This window comes from Oncorhynchus gorbuscha, linkage group LG15 (assembly GCF_021184085.1).
Source record: "Oncorhynchus gorbuscha isolate QuinsamMale2020 ecotype Even-year linkage group LG15, OgorEven_v1.0, whole genome shotgun sequence".
NCBI classification, from domain to species: Eukaryota; Metazoa; Chordata; class Actinopteri; order Salmoniformes; family Salmonidae; genus Oncorhynchus; species Oncorhynchus gorbuscha.
Window position 1 is genome coordinate 63,398,554 of NC_060187.1, and position 19,261 is coordinate 63,417,814.

General features: G+C 39.1%; 2 protein-coding genes across 3 annotated transcripts; one reads left to right on the forward strand and one right to left on the reverse strand.

Annotated features, from left to right (window-relative positions):
• Window positions 1–9,977: 9,977 nt before the first annotated feature.
• Window positions 9,978–12,437, reverse strand: LOC123997705 (type-4 ice-structuring protein LS-12-like). Its single transcript, XM_046302193.1, has 4 exons — window positions 11,438–12,437; window positions 11,000–11,071; window positions 10,587–10,704; window positions 9,978–10,247 (listed from the first exon to the last, which is right to left on the reverse strand). Exons 2-4 carry the CDS (start codon window positions 11,043–11,045, stop codon window positions 9,995–9,997), a joined length of 417 nt encoding a protein of 138 aa, XP_046158149.1. The 5' UTR covers window positions 11,046–11,071; window positions 11,438–12,437; the 3' UTR covers window positions 9,978–9,994.
• A 1,601-nt stretch (window positions 12,438–14,038) lies between these two features.
• Window positions 14,039–17,755, forward strand: LOC123997704 (RNA-binding protein 8A). 2 transcript variants are annotated; one of them, XM_046302191.1, is made up of 6 exons: window positions 14,039–14,168; window positions 15,009–15,068; window positions 15,211–15,288; window positions 15,489–15,625; window positions 16,755–16,891; window positions 17,214–17,755. In XM_046302191.1, exons 1-6 carry the CDS (start codon window positions 14,102–14,104, stop codon window positions 17,260–17,262), a joined length of 528 nt encoding a protein of 175 aa, XP_046158147.1. In that variant the 5' UTR covers window positions 14,039–14,101; the 3' UTR covers window positions 17,263–17,755. The 2 variants fall into 2 exon arrangements, with proteins under 2 accessions (XP_046158147.1, XP_046158148.1); XM_046302192.1 differs by having other exon boundaries at window positions 14,077–14,162.
• Window positions 17,756–19,261: the final 1,506 nt, after the last annotated feature.

Here is a 19,261-nt window from a genome sequence, read left to right on the forward strand (position 1 = left end):
AATCCCAAGGCTAATGACTTCTCCAAAAGTGAATTGGAGTCTTCAGTCAGTTAACCTGGAGTCCAATCAATGAGACGAGAGTAGAGATGTAGGTTAGAGCTGCCCTGCCCTATAAAAACACTCACAAAATTTGAGTTTGCTATTCACAAGAGGCATTGCCTGATGTGAACCGTGCCTCGAACAGAAGAGAGCTCAGAAGACAAAATATATATTTAGTTTTACTTGCATAAAGCTGGAAAGGGTTACAAAAGGATCTCTAAAAGCCTTGATGTTCATCACTCCACGATAAAGACAAAATGTCTTTAAATGGAGAAAATTACGCACTTGTCACGTTGTGACCTTAGTTATTTTATTATGTCTTTGTTTTAGTATGGTCAGGGTGTGAGTTGGGTGGGTTGTCTATGTTAGTTTTTCTATGATTTGCTATTTCTGTGTTTGGCCTGGTATGGTTCTCAATCAGAGGCAGCTGTCAATCGTTGTCCCTGATTGAGAACCATATTTAGGTAGCCTGTTTTCTATTGTGTTGTGTGGGTTGTGTGTCTGCACCAGCCAGTACTGGTTTCAGTCGGTTCTCTTTGTTATTTTTGTGTTCATTTTAATAAATATGGACACATATCACACTGCACCTTGGTCCTCCTCTTCTCCTTCATACGACGACCGTTACAGCCCTGTTTCTACTCTCCCTATGAGTGGCCGTCCTGCAAAGATGACTGCAACAGGACAGCGTAGAATACTCAATGAGGTTAAGAAGAATCCTAGGGCGTCATCTAAGGATTTACATAAATCTCTAAAACATGCTAACATATCTGTTGATGAGTCTACGATACGTAAAACACTAAACAAGAATGTTGTTCATGGGAGGACACCACGGACAAAGCCACAGCTGTCCAAAAAAACATTGCTGCACATCTGAATTTCGCGAAAAAGCAACTGGATGTTCCACAGCGCTACTGGCAAAATATTCTGTGGAGAGATTAAACTACAGTTGAGTTGTTTGGAAGGAACACACAACACTATGTGTGGAGAAAAAAAGGCACAGCACATCAACCTCATCCCAACTGTAAAGCATGGTGGAGGGAGCATCATGGTTTGGAGCTGCTTTGTTGACGAAGGGCCTGGGCAGCTTGCATCAATTCCCAAGTGTATCAAGACATTTTGCAGGAGAATGTCAGGCTGTCTGTCCGCCGATTGAAGCACAACAAAAGTTGGGTGATGCAACAGTACAGCGACTCAAAACACAGAAGTAAATCAACAACAGAATGACTTCAACAGACGAAAATACACCTTCTGGAGTGGCCCAGTCACAGTTCTGACCTCAACCCGATTGAGATGCTGTGGCAAGACCTCAAGAGAGGGGTTCACACCAGACATCCCAAGAATATTGCTGAACTGAGACAGTTTTATATAGAGGAATGCTCCAGAATTCCTCCTGACCGTTGTTCAAACTACAGAAAACGTTTGGTTGAGGTTATTGCTGCCAAAAGAGGGTCAATCAGTTATTAAATCCAAGGGTTGACGTACTTTTTCCACCCTACACTGTGAATGTTTACAGGGTGTGTTCAATAAAGACATGAAAATGTAAAATTGTTTGTGTGTTATTAGTTTAAGCAAACTGTTGGTCTATTGTTGCTACTTTGATGAATATCAGATCAGATTGTATGACCAATTTATGCAGATATCCAGGTAATTCCAAAGGGTTCACACACTTTTTCTTGCCACTGTATATATTTTTGCATACTATAGTCTTTAAGAGCTAACTCATCGAAATGAAAGCTAGACAGTCAGGGAGAATAGAACTTTCCCAAAACTATGAATTCAGGAGTATAGATTTTGTTATTAGGTTTGAGCATAAAAATGCAGCACTAGCCATGGAAAAATGCATAGAAATGCAGGACATTTGATGTAAAACAACAAAATACTTTCAGCTCCAAGGCAGAATATGTTAAATCGCAGGAAATTAGCTTTAAAACTGCGACCACACCCATTGCCACGCCTCCTGCCAAGCTCACCACCTAATCTCCTTTTTGATCTAAGAAAAAACCCTGTAGGATTTGTTGTGTGATAATAATTGATGTGTGATTGCAATTGAGGCAAATCAATATATTCATGACAATGGACATATAATGAGGTTATTCTGCAGTTGCATACACCTTCCTTAAATTAGAGAACTCTTCATATTTTCATAAGGGGACAACAAACTAGCTCCTAAAAATACATGCTAGGAATACTATTTTCCCGCTGTCAACCACTTGCAAAGTGCACCTGTTTCATCTAGCCACACAAAAATAACAATATTGTACAGCAGAAGCACTATTGTCAAGCGCAAGTGGACTGCTGCTGTTTTTAAGATCGCTCTCTAATTTGCTTCCATTTTGTAGCCAAACCAAACATCCACATGAATAAAACCTGCTGCACTCTAGCCTCAGCCCCTTCACATGTACACATTGTCAATGCCTGTCTAAAATACATTAAATGATCATTAAATGTTTTGTATGTGGATCAATTGGTTCATTCAGTCCTCATCCTAAACAGAATGTCCTGATCATGTAAAGATCTGATGTGACTTGATAGAGGAAATAACAGATTACACAACAGTGATAACCAACTCCATATTTTTATTTTCTTGACGTTTACACTGGTAGCCCCTATTTGTAACGTGATTGTTGTTATTGCAGTAACCACATCTAGACTAAGAAATGTTAGTCAATCAAGAGACATCTAACATGAATCACAGACAGACAGAACACAAGAACCAGCCAGACATGTAATGATTATTAGATTGATTAGTATGTTTGATTGATTGATAAGTCTAGCCAACATGGAACCAAAGCCATAAGGGTTTGTGTGGAACTAGAATTCAAGTCCAACTTATGTTGCAGGGGTACCTACTCTTGTCTGTCTCCCCCATGTGCTACAGCACAGCAATATGTTGTTCTATGTCTACTCTAAGGTGCACAGCATCACTGTTTTCCTCATCAATACATTTTTTGTGTGATTTCATTCCTTTTAGTCCACTTAAGAGCCTTTGGTTTCCAAGGAGGCCATTGTATTTCCTCCATTGCCTAGCAACCATCATCAAGGCCAGCACTCCATTGTTGCTGAGGCTATGCACATGCATTGCCAACCGTAGAAATAGAATGAACAGAACGGACGTCCCTATTCAAGTCAATGATGGCATAACGGGTGGACTGACATCCATTTTGAGTGTACCCATGCTTAGTTTGAAGATAAAAGGTTAGGGGACAAGTTATGATTTCATTTTACAGTTTTAGCCATAATAGTATGGCACCCTTGGACCAAACTAGGGCACATTAACAGATTTTTCTCAATGTCGGCTTGGGAAATCCAAACCAGCAACCTGACGGTTACTGGCCCAACGCTCTATAACCCCTAGGCTACCAGAGCTGTTGTTCACTAGCATACAGTAGCTGACCCCATTGTTGCAAAGGGATATTGTAACCATCTTGTCTTAACCTTTGTCATCTTCAACCTAGACCCATGTCATGAAGTAAAAGCAGGAAGTGTACCCTTCAGTCTGTGCGATGATTTGTTGAGTCAACTCAACTGACATTACAACAAATACATTCCAATGCATGAACCACATCAGTTAGCATCATTTAAATGAACATTCTAGATTACTATGGCAATCCAGCATCAGTTGGTAGATAGAACATTCCAAATTACCATGGGAATTATTGAATCACAATAGCAGGCAGCCATTTTGAGTGTACCCTTGAGTTTACCAGGGTTAGAGCTTCCAAGCCCATTCTATCCATTCTATTTCTATATTGCTAACTGCCTGTGTCTACTTTTCAAAATTGTACTGTAATTTCACAAAGTGGTATTTCAGCATTGGAGAGACAGAAGAAAAACAGGAACATAAAAACAGGAACGTCAGACAATTGGGAAAAATATATTTCATTTGTTTTTTAAGAAATTCCCAGAAAATGGCAACTATTGTGAAAAAAATATTCCTGGTTTTTTTTTGTACGGTGACTATATATGTGTGAATATATGTTGCTGCTACATGTGTTCTGTATAGAATTGCACTACATTATTCTGTTAGGACACAAGAATGAAAGAAAGAAAGAAAGTAAGAAAGAAAAAGAAAGAAAGAAAGAAAGAAAGAAAGAAAGAAAGAAAGAAAGAAAGAAAGAAAGAAAGAAAGAAAGAAAGAAAGAAAGAAAGAAAGAAAGAAAGAAAAAATGATGTACTGTAGAACATCTCATAGTGGAAGGAAGGACTTTTATGTTGAAAGGCTTTCAGAGCAGATTTTCAGTGACGTCATTTTTACACAATTCCCTTGAATAGGCTAGCACCTGTGTGCTTGGGGGTTGTCTGTCTGTCAGCTTTGAGTAAAAAACATAACCCATGCCAGCAAAAACATATCCATCAGTATTCCCCACTGCCCATTGAGACAGCCTGTGTCCTTACTCCTCAGACACCAAAGCATACAGCACTCTTCTTAAAGACAAGGCATTTGGAACTGTAGATATTGGATTGGTCCCACTTTTTACAGCCCAAAACCATCTGTAAGTGTGGCTTCCATGTAGTGCTTTCTTATTTTCCTCTCTTTTCTCAAATTTTTGTCAAATTCTTAAGTGCTTTCAGATTCCCATAATAGGCCACCGTTTCTTTTCTGTCAGGGTTCGCCATTTTCCACGCGCAGTTCAAGCCCTTCTGGATGACCCTTCTAGGTGCCTAAATTGAAACATGGTGAGTACCTTCCATTTAGCTAATGGGCAGAAAGTAGTCCTGTCATTATGTGGGTGCGTATGGATGTATGGATGATTTTTGATCTTGACATGTCATGATTTTAAATGGTACATTGTATCATGTTAACCTGCTCTTTTTTATCTGCATAATCAAAGTCAACTATGGGTTGTCTCTGAATCAGTGTCATATGTCTCTATACACTATATGCTCCTGGGTTATCTAGGATCTTTCACCTCATACTCATCTGATTTGTTAGATCAGAAATCAAATCTGCGTGTCTAACTAGCTCTCCTTGATTTAAGGAAGAGTGCATGGACAACATGGGCATACAATATATATATTTTCTTCTAAATACTATAGACACACAGAGCATATTATCAAAGGTACACACACACACACACAACACTCCTTGTGTAGTGAAATTATATCAATCTATTTATTTTGTTATACAGGATCAAACTGCAGAACATTGCCTGTAAATGTGTTTCCTGTCATATCTGCGACTATTTAGTTACTCAACAGGACCTGCACATGTGATGGAATCCCCTATAAATATAATGCACATGCAGTATAGCCTTTAATATGCAGAGGAGAATATGCATTAGATTAGAGCCTATGCCAGTGTAGAATAGGCAATAACTTTGAAATAGCTGAATTCGTTTTTAGGCATTAACTACATGTGTCTAATTTGTTAATGTCAATATATGTGTTATAGGAGTCCAAACAGTAACACAATGGCCACATGCCAGCTAGATATGTCACACCATATTTCATACCTCGCAGACAGACTTCAGATGTCAAAAAACATTCATCTTGGTTAACCCAGAACTAAAATATTGCCTAATTTGGTCAGTTGCGTGATTACAAATAACCTCGACATTCTGGAAATTGACGTGGCACCACAAGGAGTCTTTTCCCAAATCACTCACCAGCCTACAGTAACAGAGAAAAACCCCTCGGAAATAATACAGTATATACATAATACATACTACCTTGATGTTCCCCATATTCAGTGGGCAACATCAACAGGTAAGGGGAAACATTTTTTGTTGTGATTCTAATGGTTATTAAGACAGAACATAGCTAAATAAATTTATTAATCATCACATCATGCACAAACATGACCATTTGCTTTTGTTATGCTATTCATGTCTATTTTTCCAGTATAAAAAAGTTCATTGGAGCTCATAAGTACAAATCAAATCCACCTTAATGCACACGTTATTGAAACAGGTAACACACTTTTTTTTTAAATGCAAAGGGAACCTCAAAGGCACCGTTTATCTTTAGGGGTTCTCTCTATGCCTAACTACATGGCAGTAACTGCATGTGCCAACCTTTGTGGGACACAGTGTGCCCAGATACCCAGTTATCTCTGGGGCTTATCACTGGCTCCCCATCCAGCTGGTGTGCCTACCTACATCACACTGGCCTTGTCCTTCCACTACCACCCCAGGGTCTGAGAGGCTGTATAACAAGGTACCGCCACCAACTGCCTCTTTAACACTATTGAAATAGCATCTGTTAAGCCTCATGTCCCTCACACGCCTTCATAACCCTCTGATATGAAGCCTGTGTTACCAAATGTATTGAGCAGTTCTAAAATGTTCTGTGAGTTTATGAAAAGACATGCCATGAGACATGCAGTCATTAGTCAATGGTCTGATAAACATCTGTGCTGCTGCTGCTGCTGCTTCGTAACAGTGGTCGCTAGATCATTTGTCATACACTGACATCTGATGTTGACTGATACGTTTGTTATGAGTACAGAAGTCTGACAGACATATAGTTGAAGTATGTTATAAAAACAGCCTAGAGGCAATTCCTGGTTACTCCATTGTCGAGATTGGAATCAGGTTTAAATGATTCATATATTATTATTATTTATTTTTACATTTTATGCTTACTTTAAGTAGGCAACGTTGCAGAACTGACAAGACATCTGGCCTATCAAAATGAGCAGAGGTATAAAACTTACATATGATTTTTTTTTAAACTTTCTGTCACGTGTTTCTTTGATTGCAAGTAAGGGCACTTAATAAGTTATCTTCATTAAATATTATATTACAATGAGAAGGTCACCTAGAACTGGCATTACCTCTTTCAAATGCCTTTAGCCTTCAGCCTGAAGGTCTGAAGGCTATTGTGATGTATAGAGATTAGTTCAGCAGGAAGGAGACTGAGGTTCCCTGAAAATATCCTTCAGTCTTTTAAACATTAGCTAAAGGAGGCCACCTTGAGTACATCTTGTAGCCTGGCAACTGAATAGGCAAGGGTAACGTAAAGTGAAGCCCGATGAGATCGTGCTATCAAATCATTGAGCATAGTGTATTCAAGAGGGCTATATGCCTACTTATTGTTTACACTTAGATGCACCGCCATCATGTTAATAATGAGAGTAGAGGAAGTACACACTTTCTTTTTTCCCCCAAATCAGACTCAACATTGACTTGATGAATGATTATTTGATTCCTTGGGTTGCTACAGCACACACAGTGTGCCTCTATGTGAGTTTCATTTTCTAAAACCAATAAAGCATGCAGCCTTTCATCTTAAGGGTCCATAGCTGTGTGGAAGACTAGTGATTTTGTTGTTATGTGTCAAAATTGACAACAAGTCATGGTCTACCTCATTGCTTTGAGACAAAAATCCCTAATATACAGGTTCTATATCAACATGCATATACTTATTTATTTTTAAAGGATGTACAACATTCTCCAGATTGCAACCATCTCTCCATTATGATGTAGTGTCGTTTATGTTTTTTTTTTTGCTATTTAAAATGGAGATATCTGTAGGTAGGCTGGCCTATATTCAAGTTACAATATCTGCGAAGCTGTAGTCGAGGCTGAGCAAACACCACTGCCTCATCCCTTAACTCTTTGTCTCATTCAGTTTCAGAGATGTTCACCCTTTTCCATTGACTTTTCAAAGCAATGAGAGTATGGAAGGGACTGCAGAGATTTTGGAGAGGGATGTTTTCCATCTTCCCTTGTTACCAACTGAGAGGACAAAATACAACAGACAGGCAGGCTTACACCAAATTTAAATGAGGCCAATTTTGGTCTGTCAAAACATCAACAAGCTTTACATCTAAAACTGCAATTAATTTATATTTAGTTTATTATATCAATGATGATGACGTTGAAGCCATAAACTTACATTGTGGATGCACGGACAACAGTCTAGTGTCTGGTCTGCCTGAAGTGGGATGGATCAGCATCCCAAATGTCCATTCGGGCACGCTGATTGGTTGAAAGTAACAGCCTTTTTTTGATGACGACGATGATGAAGAAGAAGAAGGTGGTGGTGGTGATATAGAGAGCAATTGTGATTACGTTTTTTTTGTAGGCACTAACTCTGCCATGGTTCATTGAACAAAGCCTATGTGAAAATGAATGGAGTTTTTGTAGGGTTTTTGGATAAACACGAAAATAAGGTCTGTGGTAAACACAGGCTTAGGAGATCTTGTATATTTTTGTTCTATGAGATAATCTTCATCAGCTAACATCACTTTTTGTTCATTTTTAAGCATTTATGTAACTTTAAAAAACGTAACGCACTTAAAGACTTTGTAATTCATAAAGTTCATGTTAACTGACTGACACCTCATAGAACAAAACCTATAAGATCTCATAAAATTGTTTTAACCTCAGACCTTATTTTCGCCGTTTATTCCAAAACTCTATTCTTTCCCCATTAACTTTGCCCATAGTAATGGCTGAACGAACCAGAGGTAAATTATTTCCGGTTTTTAGGACTACAAACGGTCGTACTCTGTATGATTAGGGTTTAAGAATGTAATGGTGATGTCGTGATGATGATCAAGCCTATTAATTGCACTATCAGAATATACTGTATATATTATTATTTTGACCCCCTTCAGTTACGTGGTGGGCTTATTCCTCTGAAGTCACTCATGTCAGGTTTCTCGGATGCACAACTGTGCCGCGCGACTTTCAGCGTTGTGGTCTCATTCGACACTGGAGACTTTGGCGCCATCCCTGCGGTCACCACGTCTGCCGTGAGTGCATGGATCGGATCACAGATGATGGTTTCCCACGACATCAATGGGTTTAGCTCAAATCCCTGTCCACAGTGTAAATCAGTTATAGCCTACTAAATCTGTAACCGTGACTGTATATTAGTGCCTTTTCCTGAGTTTTTGTAACCTTTTCTTTTTCTATGCACTTTGTAGTCCCAGCATGTCCCTATTACACAGTCAATTCAACAGAGCTATGGTATCATCAAGACAAAGGACAAGCAAAGCTATTTCACCATTTATCTCCTCAATCAGATCAGATTTTCATTGTCATCTTTTGGACATTCTATGCATTAATGAGTGTGTGTAGTTGGCCTAGGCCACAGTCAATGCCATTAATGTAACAATCTAAATGTAGCTGATGCTAAACTCCATCCAATACAAATTACATTTAAAGAATATTAACAACTCGGGCTCATAGACAGGGTTGGGGAGAAACTGATTGCATGTAATCATGTTATCTGATTACAAAAAAAGTAGTTCCAGCTAAAATTATATAATCATATTACAGATACATTTGAAAAACTAGATGATTACTCCTTGGATTACTTGCTTGCAAATCTTTTTTTTTAACCCTTTTACTGTTCTCAATGACATTCAATTCAGCCTTGAAAAAAGGCGCAAATTTAGCTTGTTCCACCTGAGCGAGTCTGACCATGAATCAGAGACCACAATGATGACACACCAAATGCGTTTGATGGATCGTTTTTGTCTTCTAATGCCTCTTAAGGGGAAAGTAATACGATTACATTACTGAGTATGGGTAATCCAAAATTACAGATTTTTATTTACAGGTAACTAGTAACTGTAACGGATTATGTAACGGATTATATTTAGTAAGTAACCTACCCAACTCTGCTTATAGGCTATATGATAGAGTGGCCCAAAGGTCAGTATATCAAAAACAAATATTGACTTGCATTTCAATAAGCATTTCCCATCAAATTCCACCCAGAAATGTATCTAATTTCAACCCCATAATTTGACTTTGAACCTTCAATAGATTACACAGCAGTACACGGTACATTCATTTAATCTGCAATGTGCCCATGTGAACCATAGAGAAAACAATCACAGACAAAATGGTCACCTTTCAAGCCCTTTATTGGTGATGTCAAGAGAAGGAGTGAGGTAGACTTGACGCAGATGAAACAGACAGAGGGGAGATGGTTTTTCCTTTCTATGGTCTGGGCTGAACCAAAAGTGAACCCAAGCTATGGGGATGTTACGTTAGTTTTACTGGGGGGGGAGGAGAGCCTTGGTTTGGTCAACCACGGTCTGGAAGAGCTGCTCCATCTGGGCCTGCAAGTCATCAGCCAGAGGCTTGAACTGGGCCTGCATCTGGTCGACCAGAGGCATGAACTGGGCCTGCAGTTTATCAGCCATGGGACGCACTTGCTCCTCGATGTCACTGACAAAGGATTTCATCTGCTCCTGGATCTTGTCGGTCAGAGGCGTGATTTGAGTCTTACCCTCCTCCAGGTAACCCCTATGGGTAAAGAGACACACTTAGAGAGACGTTTTCCAACAGCTGTAAGCTCAGGGAGCAAGCTAGCTTTAAAGCCGACTCTATGGTACTGATGTGAAAACAGACATGTTTTAAAGGTAATATCCCTGTCAAGTACAATGTTACGAATAAATCAAACGAATAGTAACAATTTGAATGAGTGATCTATTTAGAATGACTTGATATCTTAAACGTGAAGAGATTCAACTCCATACAGAGTTGATGGTACTCATTTTGTTGATCTGCAATAAAATCCCCCCTCAAGAGAAGTATTCTATTATATTAAATTCTATTGGAAGAGTGTTGTGGTCAGTGACGTACTGAGCCTGGCTGATCAGCTCATGAGACTTCACTTTCTCAATGGCGTCCTGGAAGTACTTGTTGAGAGTCTCGATCTCAGCAGGGATGTCACGCTTCACCAGGGAACTGGACTCACAGCCTGTCATACACACACACAGAAAACCCACTTAGTTACACACACACTCACTACACACACAGTATTGTGTTCAGTCAGAAAACAAGGATGGATGTAGTTATGATTGAAGAGGTTATAGATGAGCAGAGGAGTAAAAGGCTTGATTTTCAAATACATATTTATCCTCTGAATTACCTGGTTTAGCAGTTATGCGTTACTCAATTACTATTCATGAGTAGTATTAGGAATAAATGCAGATTACGATAGAAAGTCAAAGATTTTTCTTTGTTGCGGAACAATTTGTGTAATGAATTCTTACCAATGGCCAGCACAACAACAAGAGCAGCGACGATAGAGAATTTCATGATTGCTAATGGGCAAGGTGGATCTACTGGAGAGGAGACAAGAGGATTAGGACGACAACAGGGGGTTTCAAATGCAACATTGTACACTACATGGCAATTGACACTCTAAGATATTCTATTCACTTTCAGAAGTTGCACTTATCCTGGTGAAACCAGGTAAATGTGATGAAACTTACACATTAAGATCTCAGTAGGAATTGGTATCATATTTAACCATGTAGTCATAATGAAAACTTTACAGTACTTAGATGTATCTCTCTTGAGGCTACTACTAACAAAAAGATTCACTCAACACTCTTTATACACACAATAAATATGAGGCTACACTTTTAAGCGTTAAACCAATATACTGAGACATTGGGATCAGACAGAGAAAACCATGGAAGACTTACCTTTACTTCTGGGGGTTCTTGGACCTAACGGTACCTTGTGTCTGGGGCCAAGGGGTTTTATGGCTCCTGCTGGAGAAAAGGGGCCTGGCCCAAATCTTATTGGCTACTACATGTAAGGAAGTGAACTGAGGTGGAATGTGCAAATGTGTAGTGTTGGCTGATGAACCTTGATGTGTTGCCTGTCACAATAATGACACAAAGTCCAAATGTGTGTATTGATTGGGTTCGAGATTTGTGCTTGCACCACATTTAAAACACATAATACTGATTGAATAAAAAAGTTACATTCAATCCAACCTATCCTGTCATCCCTTCATTGTGTAGGCTTAACGCAATCATTAATAGATTAGTTATTTCTTGATTTTTTTTTTAAAGATGCCCATTTTTTAAAATGATTTGGGTATGCATTTTAGGTTACCCTCGTCTTTTAATTTGGGTTCAACTATACGGCAGTTGGAAGTTGCATCATTTTGTTTTCCCCCCTCATTCATTTGTTTCCAATGTTTTGAGGTTTTATCAACTCGTTTTCTAAATGATTGGCAGAGATGGTATTGTGCGTGTTAACCAGGGTTGAGATCCATTCGAATTGAAGGAAGTAAATTCTAGTCTGGCTGATACAGTAAACTGAAATTACGATTCAATAATTGGAAAAGGGCATCTGTTGTCAATGAGTTATCAATCATCTGAAAAGGGGATGCTATTTATGTCAAAAGTTTTGGAAATGTTCAATTCAAATAACTTCCTGAATAGCTAGTCTTTATTACACAGCCATGAAACACACATTTCTTAGAAAAACACTGATAGTAACATGACTGATAACGCCTTTTCTACTTTACAGGTCGGACATCCCTTAGAACAGTAATATCTGTCTATCAGCGATTGCCTCACTGCACATTACCACTGTTACAGTTCTAGGCAGAAACAGAGGGCCTCAGATAAACCCATCACAACATCAACTGATATACACACACACACACACACACACACACACACACACACACACACACACACACACACACACACACACACACACACACACACACACACACACACACACACACACACACACACACACACACACACACACACACACACACACACACACACACACGGTATGTAACATGATGCATTTAAAGTTAGGTAAAAGGTGTGTTGAGGTAGATTTGTAAAATGACATTTGTAAGTTGATGAGGTCTGGTAGATGCATTGTTTGTATATGATATATATATATATGCCATTTAGCAGACGCTTTTATGAACTTGCTATTCCTGAGGACATCTATTTCGGTTATAATGTGAAACTAATGGGAATTGCATTTTATGCGTTTTATAGTTTGGTTAAGGTCAGTTGGAGTCAGCAAAAGAGCAAACATTTCCTGTTCAGTTGATAGATTGAGAACAGAGATGTTGGTATGTGCTCCAATAGTCGCATGCTATAGTTTAACGTGGACAACGTCCCGATGTTTCTGTACTGTTGGATTATCTTTCTCTACTGGGTAACCTAAGGTAATGATGACACATATTATCATTCGTACATACAGCAAGAATGATCCTCTTTGATATAAAGACGATCTTAAATGTAACACATTGGAAATACATAAGATATACTGTATCTAAATTGCACATTGCATGAATGAATATGAATAGAAAGAACCATCGTTAAAAAATGTAATATGACTTCATTCATTATTTTGCATCTCTCCAAGCAATGCAATTATCTCAGGAAATTAGATTGGCTGGACCAGAGATCCCAATGTGAAATAGTTCACATGTGCCCAAGATGTTGACTGAACAATCTGTCATAAATATCACCCTCCTCCAACTCGTGGATAAAGTCATTTTTGTATTTCCAAGTTCTTTCATTATTTTTTCAATCTCTGCATCTTTCTTTGTATGAAGTTTATTATTCACTTAAGGGAATGCAATGTTTAGCTAATTCTGCACAGTGCAGGCAAAGAAAAGACAGCAGTCACTGCGTAGGCTGATGTGAAAAGATTGTGCTGAGATTGGTAGTTTCAGCAACGTTCTTACAGAAAGGCACAGCCTATTTTGTTGAGATAGATCTCTCTCTAGGTTATTTAGAATTTTTTTGCTGACCTTTTCCCAAGATGTTGTGATGTGTGTTGTGCTGTCCCTGCTCCGGCCTACATGTCAACGCATTTACATTTAAGTAATTCAGCAGATGCTCTTATCCAGAGCGATTTACAGGAGCAATTAGGGTTAAATGCCTTGCTCAAGGGCATATCGACATATTTTTTTTCAGCTTGTCAGCTCGGTTACTGCTGGCCCAATGATCTTAACTGCTAGGCTACCTGACATTTGCATCTATGAAATTCAACTACTAAATATAAACTAACTGACAAATATAAGCTAACTGACAAATAATTCAGTGGGACCAATACATACCCATACCCATGTATTAATGTATTCATTCAGTTTTCATTATTTCACATTTCTAAATATATATTGGATTCTATTTATATTCTTTCTATGCCGTTTCTGACAACCGGGGTGTATTCATTAGTAGTATTCCACTGCAAAACGTTTAGCAACAGACGAAACGTTTTGAAATCGGAATCCAACTAATGAATAAACACCAGGCAGGGATACTTCCCGGATATCGTCTACGTTCACGCGCATTAGCGCAAAAACAGGAGCTAACAACATGGCTGACGTACTAGATCTTCATGAAGCGGGAGGCGAGGACTTTGCTATGGATGAGGATGGTGATGGTAAAATTGATGAAACAGTAGTTCTGTGTTGTTGTTTTTTGACTCGCTAAAAATGCGTATTTTGGGAATTTTCGGCTAACTGAGTGAATAGTATCCGCAAATCGTGGATGCGTGTTGCCTGTTGGGCCTTGCAGCCATTCAAACATGCTAGTTGGCTAATGTATTGTTGGTAATAACTTTTTGAATTGTGCCTATTTCGTTTAGAAAATATTTGTTAGCCAGCGAATATGTATATTTGCCACTCATCTTACACCCATAACAGAACTGGCATTGTTAAAATATGGCGATTAGGTTGTGAACTAACGCGTTAGCAAGCTATCTGGCTAACGTAACTAACACCAAGGTAGCTATGTAGACAATACATTTGTTTGGAAACTACGAGGTCAATGTTAATAACTCGCAAATTACATAATCAGCCTTTATTGTGTCCACTATTGTACATTGCTGGCGATTAGCGTGTGCGCTAACGAACGTTAGAAAGTTAACGCTAGATTTACCTCTCGCTACACCTATCCAAAGATTAACGTATCATAACTACTGTTAATAACGTTAGCTAACACCCTTTCAATTTATGTGACCAATCTACTTTAGCAAACGTTACTACACCAAGCTAGCTAATTAATTTGTTTGTAAACCGTGGGGTCACGGTTTACAAACGTTAGCTATTATTATTACTATTAAACGTTAGCTATTATTATTACTATTATTTTTTCTGTATAGTTACTGTAGCTAGCTGTCTTTTACTAACGCGTTAGGCTATTTATTAGTTATACTCTAGGTAAGTCAGTAGTTATCATTTTCAGTTCACTAATGTGTCTCTGTAATGTCTTCATTCCCCAGACAGCATCCACAAGTTAAAAGAGAAGGCAAAGAGGAGAAAGGGTCGAGGTTTTGGTTCAGGTGAGTTAGCACTGCAGTTCTGACTCCTAACCTGGCTGTATTCTGCTTCTCCAAATTTTCAATAGTATATGGACAGTGTACAATTATGTTTTAGGTGGGATGCATGATGCAATTTCTTCCCTTTGTTCTCTTGCTGTGCTAGAGGAGGGAGCAAGGTCCAGAGTGAGAGAGGACTATGATACCGTGGAGCAGGATGGAGATGAGCCAGGTCCTCAGAGATGTAAGTGCCATGATGAACCTAGGGTGGACAGTCACTTCTGAATGGGGTGTTGATTTGTGGTTTGTACATTGTCCAAGTTTCAAATGCTCATTCCAATATTAGTTTTAATTTAAATATTGTGTTTATAAGCAGGTGATAACCCTAGTTAACCATAGAGGCAGTTATTTAACACGGACATGTTTGTCTTTTGATTCTCTCAGCTGTGGAGGGTTGGATCCTTTTTGTGACTGGGGTACATGAAGAGGCCACTGAGGAGGACATCCACGACAAGTTTGCCGAGTTCGGAGAGATCAAGAACCTACATCTGAACCTGGACCGAAGAACAGGTTACCTCAAGGTTAGGCCCAATTCCCATATCTACACAGCACATTTTAAATTAGGATTTGTTGCTTGGCCAGTTTTGACAGGATTAATTTGCCTGGCTAGTATTGTAAATTTCATAATTGTGTAATCTGTTGTGCAATGCTCTTTTAAGCCACAAGATGGCAACAATCCACTGGACATGGACAAATGACAATGGGCCTTTTGTGACTTTACAGCTGAGCAGACATTAAAATGATGCTGTGGTGTAAAATATTTTTCGGGGTTGTCTCTTTATATTTTTGACAACTTTTATTCCACTACATTCTTAAAGGAAATATGTACTTTTTACTCCCATTTTTCTTGACACCAAAAAGTATTTGTTACATTTTGGATGCTCAAGCGGGACAGAATTATGGTCCAATTCATGCAGCTATCAATAGTAACGCGTTGTCATCCCTACTGGCTCTGATTTGGCAAACTCACTAAACACAAATACTGCATTTGTAAATGAAGTCTGAGTGTTGGAGTGTGCCCCTGACTGAAAAAAACTAAATAATTGTGCAGCTTGTTTGCTTGGTAAGGAATTTGAATTTTACCCCATGTATGACAATTGAGTACCTTTTTTCCCCCACCACTGTACATTTAAAACAAGATACTTTTTTTTACTTGTCATTTTCTATTAAGGTATTTTTACTTTTACCCAAGTATGATAATTGAGTGCTTTTCCACCACTGGAATTAGCATTCCAACAATATCTGTACCATCATTAACTGGTTACTAAGTAGTGTGTTTGGACTATAGCAGGGCAACACTTCCTGGAGCTGCTCATCTCAACGTCAAGGCATCACACGTTCAGGGAATCCAATGGGCTGCTTTAGCATTAGCTACCTAGCACGACGACGCAAAAGCCTGTTTAATTAAGAACTAGCTGCATTTCGATCACACCAATCTGCCATTTTACGTTATGGGATAATTGGGAATACAGTGACACCTACCATGTCTGTATTGCAGTATGTTTTCCTGTGCTTTTTAGTCTGGGTTCAGAGATGCTCGTGTTGACCTGCGACAGTTACGACAAGAAGGGGAAGCCCTTTCGTCGTAATATGGCTATTTTTTGACTTTCATCACTGACTCTTGTATTTGCTCATCAACCCTTTTCACAGGGTTATGCGCTGGTGGAGTATGAGACATACAAAGAAGCCCAGGCAGCCATGGAAGGGTTGAATGGCCAGGACATGATGGGCCAGCCGATCAGTGTGGACTGGGGCTTCGTCAGAGGACCACCCAAGAGCAAGAGGAGGTGAGTGTCATAGAGTGAGCAGTATTCTGCTGTGTGGAGGGTAATTGTAAGGGTTTGGAACTGTGAGAACACTTTAACAAGAGGGCAAACTCAGAGCTAAGAGCTTCACTTGGTTATCTCCATTTCACATTTTAAGTATAAGATGTGACTCATTTGGGTCTATATAAAGAGTGGAACAGAATGGGTGCAGTGGCTTAACTTGAATTTTTTTTTAAACAAACAGATAAATTACTGATTCAAGTGTAGGTTTGTGTGTAAATTTGTAGTCCTGTGTGTTCTAAATGATTTTGTTGATTTAAAACCTTTTCTCTGTTCCCCACAGGGGTGGTGGACGTAGACGCAGCAGGAGTCCAGACAGGAGACGACGTTGATTCCCTCACATAGCGTAGCCCCAGTTCTGAGCAAGGGCTGTTGTCATCTACTCTTGAAAGTTTTATTTTATTACATTTGTGCTTTGTAATAGCGCTAACTTCACTGATGGCTCTATGGTAAATCGGTTTAAATTGCAAATGGTCCTGACAAGTGTGCTTTAGAGACAAAATTATTAGTTGTTCCAGCAAAATGGCAGGGCTGCCATTTTATTTTTTTCTGAAACAACGAACACCAAATGCACTATGATCAGTGAAACTTTGTTGCATAAACAAACTGTTTTTAAGTAGTGGTATGTGTTTTCTTATGGATCTTTCTATTCTGTTTCAAGGTTTAATTTGGTTGTGTTCTGGGCCCTGTTTCCCAAAAGTTCATTGTTATAAGCATAGGATCCTTGGTTTTAATGATGAACATACTCTTTACTGTTTTTGGGAAACCAGGCAATTGTGCATCTTTTTTTAATGTATTACTTGGGAATAAAACATTTTAAGTGGATCGTGTGTGCCATGGTCATTTATGTTATCATGGTAAATGTTTTTTGGGAGTGTGTGTGTGTGTGTGCTTACACTGAACAAAAATATAAATGCAACATGTAAAAGTGTTTGTCCCATGTTTCATGATCTGAATTAAAAGATCCCAGAAAGTGTCCATTTGCACCAAAAGCTTCTCTCAAATGTTGTGCACAAATGTTTACATCCCTGTTAGTGGGTGTTTCTCCTTTGCCAAGATAATCCATCCACCTGACAGGTGTGATATATCAAGAAGCTGATTAATCAGCATGATCATTAGATGCACCTTGTGCTGGGGACAAAGGGCCACTCTGAAATATGCTGTTTTGTCACACAATGCCAAAGGTGTTTCAAGTTGAGGGAGCGTGCAATTGGCATGCTGACTGCAGGAATATCCACCAGAGCTGTTGCCAGATAATTGAATGATAATTTATCTGCCATAAGCTCTATCAAATGTCACTTTAGAGAACTTGGCAGTATGTCCAACCGACCTCAACTGCAGACCACATGTATGGTGTATTGAGCAGGTTGCTGATGTCAACGTTGTGAACAGAATGCCCAATGGTGGCAGTATGGGCAGACATAAGCTACGGACAACAAACAATTGCATTTTATCAAAGGCAATTTGAATGCACAGAAATACCGTAACGAGATCCTGCGGCCTATTGTGGGGCCTATTGTCTTTAAAGGTATCTGAACAGATGCATATCTTTATTTCCAGTCATGTGAAATTCATAGACTTGGGCATAATGAATGTTTCAATTGACTGATTTCCTTACACAAACTGATGATTGTTGAATTTATATTTATAAACAGTGTTTTGGGCCCTGCATTCTGATTGGCTGACAGCTGTGGTATATCAGACCATATACCACAGGTATGACAAAACAATGTATTTTTACTGCTCTAATTACATTGGTAACCAGTTCATAATAGCAATAAGGCACCTCAGGGGTTTGTGGTATATGGCCAATATACCACGGCTAAGGGCTATCCAGGCACTCTGCTTTGTGTCGCGCATAAGAACAGCCCTTATCCGTGGTATATTGACCTTTTTGCCTTTCAATGATGCGCTATCTCTAATGAACCATTGAAACGTACCAACAGAAAAGTACAAAGATCTTTTATAGCCAAGATTCACCCCTCTCAACTTACATGACGAATCACAGATCTTAGGAACTGTTCACAAAGAAAGATTTACTTGAGAGAGAGGAGTATCCCATAGCCAGATAGCATTCGCTATAAATTATCGTTCAGTTTGTTCCCTAAGACGAGGTTCCAATCTCATTCCTGGTACTTCATAGCACAGAACCATTACCTCATCCAAGGCATAACTCAATTGTCAACTCTAGATACTCCCATCTCAAGTAAACCCCCTCTTGACCCCACTCCTGGACAAGCTCACTGAGGGGAGTGAGCCTCTAGGTCATACACTATCCCAGGATAAGCACACAGACATTGTGGAGACAAGTAATTTGTTCCCCATTATTCA

Excerpts from the sequence above, each read along its gene's own strand:
- LOC123997705 (XM_046302193.1), bottom strand. The coding sequence starts at position 11,045 with ATGAAATTCTCTATCGTCGCTGCTCTTGTTGTTGTGCTGGCCATTG. Across the intron at positions 10,705-10,999 it reads TGTTGTTGTGCTGGCCATTG|GCTGTGAGTCCAGTTCCCTG; the intron begins GTAAGAATTCAT and ends TGTGTATGACAG. Across the intron at positions 10,248-10,586 it reads GAGCTGATCAGCCAGGCTCA|GGGTTACCTGGAGGAGGGTA; the intron begins GTACGTCACTGA and ends CTTTACCCATAG.
- LOC123997704 (XM_046302191.1), top strand. The coding sequence starts at position 14,102 with ATGGCTGACGTACTAGATCTTCATGAAGCGGGAGGCGAGGACTTTGCT. Across the intron at positions 15,626-16,754 it reads GAAGAACAGGTTACCTCAAG|GGTTATGCGCTGGTGGAGTA; the intron begins GTTAGGCCCAAT and ends CCCTTTTCACAG. Across the intron at positions 16,892-17,213 it reads CCACCCAAGAGCAAGAGGAG|GGGTGGTGGACGTAGACGCA; the intron begins GTGAGTGTCATA and ends TGTTCCCCACAG.